A 12,547-nucleotide genomic window follows, 5' to 3' on the forward strand; every position below is an offset into this window, starting at 1 on the left:
TACTTAACATTTTTTCTTTTGTTTTTAAAGCAAGAGTCAATGCAAGGTATCATTTTAAATCAGCGTGCTAAAGTGTGCATATTCTGTATATCTAATATGTCGTTGTTGTCTCTTGTTTCAGTAATGCGTTTGCATTACTATGAATCGATTTCATTATGCTTCTCTAGAGACTATTGCTGCCTGCACGCTGTGATATATTTGCACTGTTGTAGATATATATATACATATATATAATGATATTATATAAACCATGTCTTTTTCAGGTTGCTTGTTACCTTTGTAGTTTATGCTTACTGGTACAGTGGACCTGAGTAAAAATGTGGGATGTGGGGCATTCTGATGATATATTACAATAATAGAGAAATCTTTGTATATTTCTGTATACTTAATACCCCTAAGAAGAGATTTGTATGTGCATTATTTTCCAAACTAGGGCTTTGTTTTCTGAGACTAGAGAACGTTTATGATAATGTAACAAAAAAAAAAAAAAAATAAAGTGTTATTATTTTCAGACAGATGCCTTTGTCCCTGTTCTCTCTTAAAGCGAAGTGGCAGGCGCGTTGGTAGTGATGCGTTTTCACTGCCTGCTCATAGGTTCTGGCAGCCAGCAAGGGCATTGAATTGCCTGTTTCAGATGTACATTGTGGTGTATTCAGGTAACCCCCAATACAGTAGGTTACAGAAACGTCCAGTAAAAATTCTTAAAAATGTTAAGTGCAGTCACATTGGCTCCAAGCAAATGTCTGTATTGCCCAGTACCTGAAGGTGAACAGCAGCACCACAGAGTGAAGAGTGCAAGAACAGGGCAAGCATCAGGGGCTGCTTCCCTGACAAACCCTACACAATTCGAGGACTTCCTGAGCCAGTGGGATTATCCTTGTGTTTTCTTGCCTTTGATGGATTTTTCTTCCACAGGCTTACCTGCTGTTCATCTTGGCCATGCTACCTGCAAGCGTCAGCAGATGTTCCCCATGCTCTTGCATTACGGGAGGCAGTAAGAGATCATTCCCTCTTTACCTTCTGCTCAGCACTCTGGGATGTATAGATTTCCTCCTCCCTTGTTCCCAGTTAAAGAGAAACCATGTATTTATTCCCTATTTTACAAAACACTGTTCTTCCTTGTTCTGCCACAACACTCGTGCTATGTTCCTCTGCAGCCTCCTGTGCATTTCTGTCATCATGAAAGGTCTCTTCAGCTAGTTTAAAAAGCCAGTATTTTTCTTCTTGTGTTTTTCCTGAAGATCCACATTGTCGAAGAGATGACATGCTTACTGTTTCTGCCGTTCTGAACAGTCTCCCAAAATACGGTCCATGAGGCATTGGGACTGCTGCTTCCTATTGCACTGGCAGGGAAACTCTTGGGCAGAAAACTCGACCTGTGTAAGGCCCCAAGAACAGCAGCGTCAGAAGAAGGGTTTCAGCATAGGTATCCCTTACTTTGCTATATACTTTGTTTGGCTGGGTGCCTTTCATGCTGTTAAGCTCTCTGTTCATGTAACGGACTTAAGGTCAAGCCTAGACAGCATCGCTGTCCTTGTGCCACCCCTCCTGATCACCACAGCAACAAAATTACCTGCATTAGTCACCACAGTTCAAGGATAACAGCCATAACTTTTACAAGTTAGCTAAGTGTCCATTCCTAGATAATGTGAGCAGTGATGCTTAAAGGATAAAATACCCTAAGGATGCAATAGGATTGCATTTTCAAAACTAGGCAATTTTCTAATGGTAACAGAGGTAACACTTTATGTTACGGTTTATAGACCTGCAAATAATACTAGATTGAGGGAATTATGGTCCCAAAAACTAGATGCCTCCCCATGCCGAGTGTCCACAGAGCAGGAAGGGAAGAGGAGGAACAGGAGTCTTTCGTAGTCTGAGTGGCAACGTAAATTACTTTAAGTGTTTTATATTACAGTTAATGCTATGAAATAAGCCAACCATAAACTTCTCATTAGCAATGCTGCAAAAATTAATATACCTCACATGCAATTACCAACCACTGCGTACTCCAAATGGATTCATAAAATAAAGAGCGTTTGAAAGTAAAGGACAATTTATGTTGTATTTTCTAATGGCTATCCATTTTAAAACCCGCTTCATAATGCAGGTTGAAAGGCATTGGAAGGCAGGGAAGCTGCGGCAGTAAGAATGATTGCCTCTTTCAGCGTGAGAGGATACCAGGATCTGCGCACTGCCTGGGTGAGCAGTGAGCAGCCGTCGTGCTGTCAGTCACTGGCACTGACATCTTATCTTGGGAGAGCCTTAATAAAAGGGCTTGGCAGGGAAGTGTATGTTGCAGTCCCTATTTAGGGCAGAAAAGCTGTCAAGGACTGGATCAGTCCAATTGGCACTAATTGCATCGATTTCCTTTTTTTTTTTTTTACATTTCATAGCCTCATTTGGTTTCTTTTATTTTTTTCTGTGCCTTGAAGATTCTTTCAAGGTCTGTCAATTTTTTATGCAATGTTAGCTTTGTGCGACGGCATTGCTGGATACCTGACGTTTCAGTTTTGTGCCTGTGCCCACACACACATAGGAAGGCTGAGAAGGAAGTCACTACTTGATCTCTTCCACAGATTGAAAATATTATCAAAACATGAAGCTGATTCATTGTCAGCCTCTGACTGCAAAAACACCCCTTAGAGTTGCACTATTTCCCCCCACTTCTTTCTAGCACATTGTCATTCTCTTGTACCGCTGCCAGTTCATCTGCTTTGCTGGGCGGGTGGAATAAAGCTCCACCTGTTCCTAGGACCTCCTTGCTCATCCCCACTGGCTTCTGTAGAGTCAAATAAGTAGATTTCATGGCTTTAGCAAGAGTCTTACAGGTGCTTTTTGTCTTTCTCCTGTGTAAGAATCAGAGAGTAGCCCTGAAGTAGTTAGGGGAGAAACAAAAGCTACAGTAAAGCTTTTGATTTTGCTCCTTCTGTTTGTTGAAACCCATATCCTAAGTCTTGGTAAAGCATCCCTTGGATGGGGCATAATGCCAAGTCTGAAAAAGGGTAACAAGCAGGGGAAATCCTACTTGGTGGCAGGAAGGAGCATGTGTCCTGGCTGGATTTTACTTACCAAATTTACCTTTCATGAAGCTTCCTGGAAAGACCACAGACCAAAGTCATCAAACTGACGATACCTGCTTTCAAACAACCGTCAGTCCACTCCTGTGTTCAGTCAGACCCAACTGACTCTCACAGGCTTTGAGCCCTGGGAATTTCCTAGAGTTTCTGCAACAAGTTCGGCAATGAAGGCATTTGGCTGAGCTGCAATGAAATGCTTTGATTCAAGACTTCCAGAGTTTCATTTCAGTTGTGGTTATTTCAGTATTAAATCCCTCAAAACTTCTGTTTTCCAAAACAACCTTTTGTTATGCTCAGAGATGGCAGCGCATGTTGAAGGAAGCCTGGGAGACCTAACTCGGAGACAGATGGGAGCAAGACCCCGAAAGAGCCTGTCTTTGTCTAGCCTGTCTTCTCTGAGGGGAATTTCTGGGTACCACAATGGGTATACAAAGGGTGCTCACGAAAGCACAAAAAGTTGTTATAGCTTGATGAATAGATGCACTAGTCTCCAGCAGAAAAGTACTTTGTTTTCTTGCCCTGCTCAGCTCTGATAGGCACACAGAAATTTTGCCTTTCATTAGCAGAGGGAGTAGCACCAAATGACTGCAAACACTTGAACAAAACAGCATCCTCTTCGATAGCATCTATGAGCGCTACTGGTTAGTTCTAGCACTTGAATGTAATTGCAGCACACATATTTTAAAGCAAAGTCTATCTGTTTGGCCATTGTCTTCTAGTACTGAGGACACGTGTAGCCTCATCCTCCCACTGTGTACCTGGTGGAGTGTGCTGGGACAGGGACCATGCATGCTGTCTTAGGTAGTCGGGCAGCTCACTGTTCTGTATACTGACACTGGCAGCTTTCAAATGCTTTAGAAGAAAGTTCAGATGCAGAAAAAGAAGACTACAAAGTAATAATGGACTGTTCTGTCCAAAGAGGACTTTTGTTCCTGGCAGAGAGCTGCTTGGGAAACTCTCACCTGAAAGCTTCTGAAACTCTCACATGAACTTTGCTCATAAGGAAGGTTTTCCAACCCGCACCTCAGAGCAGTGAGTCCCCCTTTTTGGACTCAGCCTGGCAGCAAGGGCAACCTCCTGGAAACTGAATCTGGGTCTTGAGATCATCATTCTGCCTGGTTTTAACACAGGGAGTCAGATTTGGTTCTTGTGTTTTACCTTCTGCTTTCCAAGCTGTTTAATGGCATCATGGACAAGTTTTCAAGCTTTAGTAAAACCAGTAGCTCATTAGAGGCTTGTGGCAGAACCATGCGATTTAGCTGCTCTCCGCAGAGGAAGATTTCAGTTTCTGTATTCTTTTTTGCTTTGGTTTAGCACCTTGTCTGAAACCTTCCTTTTGAATGGGAGCTTTGCCAGAGGAGGTGTGTGATACTAGCTGTAGCAGGAAGCATACCCTTTCCAGAGACATTTGGGAATGGGATCTGAAGTAAGCGGGCACATTAAAATACACATTTTTGGAGGTGTTTTCAGTTATATCCCTTTTTCACATTGCTACAGGCTTGTTCTTTGTTGCTAGTACCCATCTGCTCTGAGCTCCTTGTCTGTCCTAGTTTTCTCCCATTAATTCTCCATGTCAGCCAAATACAGCTTTCCTGCATTGCTTCAAAATGAATAATTTCTGAGACCTTTTCCTTGGCTAAAATTGCTTTAAAAAAACAGTAGAATATCCTCACTCACTGAAGAACCACACAGGCAGTCACTCGGCAACGTCAAACATCTTCTATTCAGCCTTTATTAGAAGCTGAAGCATTGGCTGCACACAGCTGTCATGCTTACAGACAGTTTAGGACTACCAGGCATTCATGATTTTAAACGTCATTCACTATCTGCGTAATAGCCTCATCAGCACAAATGTTTTGTGTCACAGAGAATTGATTCCCGTTACGGTAGCACCTTTGCTGATGAAAACCATGTAGCTGACCTACATTTTTTCCCCCAGAAAAATGTTCAGAACGTTGTTTACTTATTCAGCACTCGCTGTACAGCAATGTGGGTGTGCAAGCAGAGTTGCAGAGCTACCAAGGGTAAGTCTTCATTTGGGCTTCTTATATTTGCTTGTTAAAACTGATTCACATTTGTGACAGTCCTGCATTTTGTTAGAAGAGAAGCCTCGCGATACGCTTATCCTGCACCTCTCGCTGGACAACCCTTTTGGTCGGTGACGGAGAGAGGGCTAGATGAACATCTGAAATGACCCAGTGTGGCCACCCATCAGTCTCAAGGTGTTGTGGGTGCACTCGGATTTCTCTCCATTTTACGGATTAATTGGGTAAAGTAACCAGCCTGAAACACTAAAAACAGTTTTAAAGTTTCCATTTTATTTTCTCTTCCTAGTGCTGGATAGAGCTACAGGCAAGCAAAAAGAACCAAAAAAAAAAAAAAAAAAAAGATGAAGGGACAGAAAAGGACAGACTTTACACAATCCAATAATGTGAAGCTATTTCAATTGCGTTAGCTAGTGAAGCTTGTCAATCTATTGACGCAAAATAAATGAACAAACTGCACATACCTACTTGCGTCTATCTGCTGGCCAGACTGTGAGCTCCAAAAGGGAATCAATTGCTAGCAGCCAGGATGCCTTGGTTTGTGTGCAGTGATTTATCTTTCTTGGGCCTTTGGCACCACATTGGCCAGGAAAGCTAGCATCAAGTCAGAAATCTGTGCCTGGGCAATGGTGTTCCCCATCTCTATCTCTCTCTCTGTCTCTCCTGTCCCTTGAGGTGTCTTTTTCTCTCCGAGGGCTGTGAACGGGGCCTGTGGTGACTGACTCAGGTGTGGGAAGCCGGCAGCATGACCCTAAAGGTGAGGAGAAGAAGGTCCCTCCTTCTGTAACCACATCTGTGCAGGTCCTGCACACTCCCCTTTGGTGTGCATTTCTGTTTTGGGATCTCACTTTGCTCCACCTTGGCTCTGCCTGCCATCTTCAAATCCCCAGAGGCTGTGGCTTTTATTCTGTTTTTGCCAGCTTGTTTTCTCACCAAAAAAGTTAATTATAAGAATTCTAGGCAGTTTTGTCAAGCGCATTTGGGTAGGTGTGGATAACAGTCTACACAGAGAGACCTCCAGCATTTACTTAGTGTAAATTCCCAGAATAGCCATCGTCCCTTAGGACTTACTGATGACAGATCCTTAGGTCATAATTCTTCATTCTATGAGCAACTAACTCTGATTTATAACCTCAAGTGTCCAGAACAACTGCATGACCCAGTGCCTTGGCTTAGTGTGCTGTTGGGAATGGTTTGCTGGTCAGCACACAGCAGTTAATGGTTTTTGCAGAGGACACCGTGCCCAGGGACAGCAAGTGAGCAAGTTCAGCCCTTCATGCTTCGTCCCTTTGGGGTTAGACTGCTGTCAGCGTCACAGCTGTTTTTCTCTACGCCATCATGCAGACCATTTGAACAGAGGGGCTCAAGCAGTTCCCAGGAGTTTCAGCTGCTGTGCCTAGCCAGGCCGAGTTTCCCAATCAGGTTTTGCAGCAGAGGACGCCACAGTACCCACCACCTCCCTTACTAAGACACTTCCATTCATAATTTTTCTTGCAAAGCCAAATACAGCCCCAGTACACTGTGGCGGGGGAAGCTCAGCAGGACCACTGACCTGCGCCTGCCTCACTGGCACAGCCCCAGTGGGGAGATCTGGGAGGGTGAGACAAGAGCAATAAGCAGTTATCCATCTGAGCCTGTCCCTCTGAAATACCCACATGCCCCCTTACACTCCGTGTCGGCACATGCCTCTGCAGAAGGAAAACCCTTTTGGTGAGTATGTGTGGCTCAGTGAGAGCTCTGCCCTGGAAGAGCACGGACCCTGGCAGCCTAATTTCAGTTCCTGCAGATGATTTCCCACAGCACTAATAAGTGTGACCCTTTTCAGTGTGGCTGCGATTTCATTCTTTCTCCCATCGAGACTCCTGTGAAGGCCCCATTACCTGGTGAACGCACCTAGTTGTCGCACCAGATTTTGCAGTGCGGTATTATCGTGATTACACTGTGCTTATGCCTTCCAAATTCACCTGGGCCACAGCACCAAACTTTCCTCAGCAAAGACCTTCAAAGACCTTCAGTAGACTTGTCAGTTTATTGCTCATACTACAACCAATATCCTATCATATTCAAATCAGTTGAGCCTATTGTAAGTGCGAGATAATGAAGTTTTATGAATGGCTAATTTTTACCCACTTGCATAAACTTACTCATCACAAAAGTGTACTTGGAGAAATCTCTAAGGAGGCATGTGTCTCCACCATTTTCTCTCTCCTTGCAGCACAACCCTGCACAACTGCTCTTTCCTGCTAAGCCCTGAGCGCGGCTTGCTGCCGTGGCAGTCTCTCATTACCCATTTTGTTCCCAGTGGTGCTCGTAGAGGCTCCTTACTGTGCTCTCACTCAGCTGAAGCAGGGAAGCATTCAACCTGCGGTGCCGAGCATTAAAGACACCCAGGAGAAAGCAGTCTGGGGACCAGGAGCTTCTCCCGTGTCTGGTGAGACACAGCAGGCTCCATTTCAGGCATAGGTCAGGGCCAGGGGGACCTGTATCTTGCTTTTAGCATTGCAGAGCCTTTTCCTGAGCGTGTCCCACGGGATCCGCCTGTGGGGACAGTTAGCTGGTTAGCAATGAGAGTGCCCAGTGATTCAGCTGCGTGTTGCACCAGCAGCCAGGACCGAGCTGGGTTAGGTAGGGTACCAGGTGGGTACCTCCCCTCCTGAGCTACTCCGTGCCCCGCTGGTAGCGGCACCGAGGGATTGGCAGTGCCGGAGACACGGTGATGCAGGGAGCAGGAGGTGTCTGAGTCAGCCCAGCTCAATGGTCAGCTAGCAGAGGTACCCTTCCCTATGTCTCGAGGGGGGGGGGGGGAAAAGCCCAAACCCACAGCTGTAGCTGTATAGGGAAACACTGAATATTTCACTGAATATTTCAGTATTCAGAAGGGCGAGCGGCCCCTGTGAAGCCACCTATCAGCTAACAAATGCAAGCAGTCACTTGCGAGTGTGAAGTGTAACTAACACAAAAAGCTGAGTGTCATGTCTCTTTCGGAAGAGCTGGTGACTACTCCTTCATCGGCGGGTTGCTAAGATGCTGAATTTCCTGGGAAACAGAGAAATACAGCTTTAAAATAAAGATAGCAGAGAACTCACAAATTATGACTTAGTTCTTTTATTACAGTGAAAACCCGCACGGCACTAGCCTACTGAAAGAGTAAAAGCTGCAAGTAACTTTTCAACAGAAAGGAGTCAATCTAAAATAAAAATTAGAAATCATAGCTGTTACAAAGTACGAAGTCTGAGTTGGGACCTCTGACTGTTATTTCCCATTGGAGTAGGTCCAAAGATCTCAAGGTTCTTGATGGAAGTTTCTCCTTTAACAAACTGGGGAGGGAAAGAGAAGAAGCAGATTTAGGGACATGTTTTCTCCACTAACTATACAAGATGCTAGGAAGTGTTTTGCCTAGATGCAGGACATCAAAAAGGCAATTTTTTAGTGATTGCTCCCCACCTCCCCATGCGTACATGTGTTTCCTAACTATGATCCAGATCAGTAAAACCAAATTATGGTGAATTGTTTCCAGTACAAAATGTGCTGTGGGGTGGGTTGGAATTGGCCGAGGCTATTGGTTATCTACATTAGATACACTGACAGGCCAATCCTAATTAAAAAAACGGAAGTAGGGGATCAGAAATTTCTGTAAGGGACATTCTACATTTCTAAAGCAAAGGCTTTTATGTCTTGTGATAAAGTAGATGTGAGTTTGGTAGCTGCACCTCTACCATCACATTAGCTGAGGGCTTGAGCTCACACCTGAGCCCAGACTACCTGTGCGGCCGCATTGCCCACAAGTCCCTGGCTCAGATGCATCGGCAACACCCCCCGCTCTGTGCAAGAAGCCGGTCTTTTTAGGGTTCAGCCACCTCTTCCCTGCTCATGCCCTGGGTGAGGCATGAGCTCTGCACCCACAACGGAAAGGTGGGGAGACCCTGTCCTGCTCACTCCCTCAGGCATGGCCTCTTGCCGCACGGGGCTGGCACAGCACGCCAAGCACGGGCACAGCGTGGACCCTGCCAGGAGCCGTGGTGTGTCCACGGGGACGCGACGGACGATGTCTCGTGCAGGACGTTACCTTCCTCCACCATGCGGTGGTAGAAGCACCAGGGGACACCAGCGGGATGTGCCCTGAAGCAGCACCCCTTCTTTTTACACTCCTCAGCCGTGATGCCGGGGAAGCCGCAGTTTATCCTGGTGTAAGGATTGTTGGGACATACTTTCCTAACTGCATAAAGCAAAAACAAAGGAAGGAAGGAAGGAGGCTGTGTTACTTTATGCTCCATTTACCTGGCGGTGTCATTCACAAATAAAAGGCAGGCCATGAAGGTGAGGTCAGTGAGCAGACATGACAGCCATGATGACCTTCTCCACACTGATTTCAGGCAGGAGGTTCACCCAAACCCTTACCATGCCAGTTAGGTAACTAAATACCTAGGGACGAGTAATTGCTGCTGTGTCCCAGGGGTCAGAGGGGGCAAAATTCACCCCTGGAAGTGCCTGTCAGGCAGCAACCCAGCTTTACCTTTCCTAGATCCAGCGATGGGGTCAAGAGCTGAATGTCTCCCATCATGGTACCACAGACACTAGGCTCAGACCAGGGTATATTCATGACCTGACCCAATGCTAATGCAGCCTGGCTAATGTGAGGAGAGGAAAACCATCCTCCTCTGCATGCCAACTTGAGTTATGGAAAGGAAGTAGGTCATTTAGGAGAAAATTGCAGCTCTTCCAGCAATTAAAAGTAAAATCACAGATAAAGAGGTTATACCACCTGGCCTGACTAATTCAGTTTTCCTGTCCTGAAAGAGTTCCGCTCAGAAAAGCAATTCTATGAAAATAACACTGTAAGCTGCTGCCATTTGTTTTCAAGATCTTAATGAAATGCAAACAGTGTTCAAAAGCAAAATTATTTTTTTCCTCTGGCAACTCTGAGCCCTATTGATGAATCTTGATTCATATCGAGTTCTTTTATTGGGTAGCGTTGCCTTTGTGCCCTCACTTCCTTTCATTTCACCTGTGCAACTGCTGAGATTGTCCTGAAGTTTTCCTAAGAAGGAGCCACACAGTCAGCCCAGGAAATGTAGCTCACATTCAGCAGTTATGTACAATACACACCCAATCCTTGAAGGACTGGGAGAGCAGCTCTTACCCTCTCTGAGAAAACAAAGGCAAAAAAATGGAAGCAGGAGTTTAGAAGCTTTAGAAGGAAGAATCTAGTGGAGAAAAGGATTTCCTCTGAGTATTTTGGACATTTCACTGAATGAAGACTGGGAACAAAAATGGGAGAGAAAATAAGAACGATCAAGTGGAATTATCCTGGGAAACAGGAAGGAAGTTGCAATTATCAAAACACGCTGGAGAAAAGAGCAAAAAGCCTAGAAGTTATGGCATGTCTGTTATCTTTTGTACAGGTGTCAAACAACTACAGATGGGCTCATCTACTCAGGACTTTGATTTCTTTGACATGCAGTGCCAAAGTCCTCCTGAGCCATGTAGAAAACCCATTTAAATAAGTGCTGAGGATCCCTTGCTCCACTGATGAACAAGACCACCGCCGGCAATGAAATGTTTTTAAATAATCAGCATGGGTTATTTGATAACTAGAAGCGTGAAGGAAGAGGGATGGGATAGAAGACTGATGGGTAAGCAAGGTTTGACTTTGCATTTTACTACCAGTGATCTTCTAATAGAGGTTTGTGCTCACTTCATTTGCCTAAGAAGAAAAGCAGAGCTCCTTCCTGTTGTACACATTTCTGCATAATCATACACTAGGTAAATCAGTGTTTCTGGCAGAGATATTACCTTTCTTTGCTTTAGGAGCAAAGCACCAGGGAATGCCAGGTTCCGAAGAGTTGAAACAGCACCCAGCTTTCCTGCACTCCTCTTCTGAGATTCCCGGGTAGCCGCAGTTCCTCCGCTCCCTGGGGGACAATTTACACTGGCATCTTGCTGTTCAGGACAGAAGTAGCAAGTTACTGGCTGTCAGTTTGCATGCTCGTTAGCGGAGGTGCATTTATCAGGTGTCTACTGGGAACAATGATCTTTCCCTAGACTCTGTCCATCTTTGCAAGTGTACCTTTTCTGGCACTTGCTAAGACCAGAACTTGTGCAGTTTAAAAGCTGCTTTTAAACTCCCACTGATTTCAGTAGGGGTTGTACTCCACCCTTTGAGAATCTGTGGTCTGACTTGCAGCCAAGCCAGCCCAGCACCATGGGGTCTCTGACTTCATATAGACCACATTAAATGGTAAAACCCCATAACTTCAAATGTCATGCTAGTAAATGTTTATCGCTTTGCCCACCCCATGTGAAGAAAGAAAGAGTTAAGAGTCCAGTGGCTACTCAAACAGGTGAAAAAATAAAAAATCTGCATTATCGCCAGGTGACTATAAAAACATAGGATTGCGTGCAAATAGTTGCAGCTATACTTTTAATATTTTAAGTCTACTGCACAGTCATCTGCAAACAAGAAGTTCTGGAGATGTCCCTAGGTCTCTGCCATTGAGTTACTTGCTTTCCAGTTCTTAAGTTGTCTAAATGACTTGTCCTTTATTGAGGAGGCAGGTAGACTTCTTTGAAATTGTATTCACATGGCAAAGTAGCATAAAATAAACGTCAGAAGACTATTTAGACAAAGCTAGCTCCTGTTCCTGACCTGGTCCTGTTCTAGCGAATTCCTGCACATGTCTGTCCCTCTACCTTTGTAGCAGATTCCTCGTTATTCCACCAACACAAGAGCTCACCTGCAGCCTTTTTTATTTTGCCATAGATTTCTCTGAAAAAATTAAAAAGTAGACTCCGACTATGGTAATAGTACCAGAGCAAGACATTTGCTGTCTGATAAGTAAACTGGAGACATGGTCTTGCTGCAGTTACAGTCAGTAGGATCAGGCCTACATACGTACCTGTGAAGGCAACGGCAGATGAATGTACTTACTTGGTAATGTCTTTCCCTCTGCCAAGGTGCTGAGGGCTACAACGAGGATGACGGAGAGCACACAGATCACTTTGAGATCCATCGCTCTTGGAGGGCGGGTGGAGGAGAGGTGCCGCTCTCCCTTGGAGCTGCTCATTTTATACTCTCCTCCTGTTTGCCGAGCAAGGTCTGATAACATTGTTCCATCTGATGTTTCACCCAGAAGTTGTGTTTTCTTTTGTTTAACTAGGAAATGTTGTCATGCATATTCTGATAGCCTTGAGATAAATTTCTAGGCTCCCATGATCTATTGATCACATATCTATTACGTACCTATAGGTACGTATGTATTACGTGATCCTATAATCTATGAATTAGATGCTGCTGGGTGCCTCTGGCAGCCTCAGCTGATTTCATTGCCATTAGAGTATTTCAGACTTCTGGGAAGCTTTAAATGTTTGCCACTACTGAAATATATATATATTTTTTCTATCCAAGTGTATCTTTTCTGCCTG

At 44.8% G+C, this 12,547-nt stretch overlaps 1 protein-coding gene across 1 annotated transcript; it reads right to left on the minus strand.

Annotated features, from left to right (window-relative positions):
* Positions 1–2,653: 2,653 nt before the first annotated feature.
* On the minus strand, positions 2,654–12,231 carry LOC104035563 (uncharacterized). Its single transcript, XM_075713899.1, has 7 exons — positions 12,054–12,231; positions 10,919–11,065; positions 9,192–9,341; positions 8,888–8,946; positions 8,369–8,442; positions 3,082–3,096; positions 2,654–2,849 (listed from the first exon to the last, which is right to left on the minus strand). Exons 1-7 carry the CDS (start codon positions 12,229–12,231, stop codon positions 2,654–2,656), a joined length of 819 nt encoding a protein of 272 aa, XP_075570014.1.
* Positions 12,232–12,547: the final 316 nt, after the last annotated feature.

The sequence above is a fragment of the Pelecanus crispus genome, chromosome 1 (assembly GCF_030463565.1).
Source record: "Pelecanus crispus isolate bPelCri1 chromosome 1, bPelCri1.pri, whole genome shotgun sequence".
Classification (NCBI taxonomy): Eukaryota; Metazoa; Chordata; class Aves; order Pelecaniformes; family Pelecanidae; genus Pelecanus; species Pelecanus crispus.

Excerpts from the sequence above, each read along its gene's own strand:
- LOC104035563 (XM_075713899.1), bottom strand. The coding sequence starts at position 12,231 with ATGTTATCAGACCTTGCTCGGCAAACAGGAGGAGAGTATAAAATGAGC. Across the intron at positions 11,066-12,053 it reads AGAGGGAAAGACATTACCAA|CAAGATGCCAGTGTAAATTG; the intron begins GTAAGTACATTC and ends TGTCCTGAACAG. Across the intron at positions 8,947-9,191 it reads CCACCGCATGGTGGAGGAAG|AGCGGGGGGTGTTGCCGATG; the intron begins GTAACGTCCTGC and ends CTTCTTGCACAG.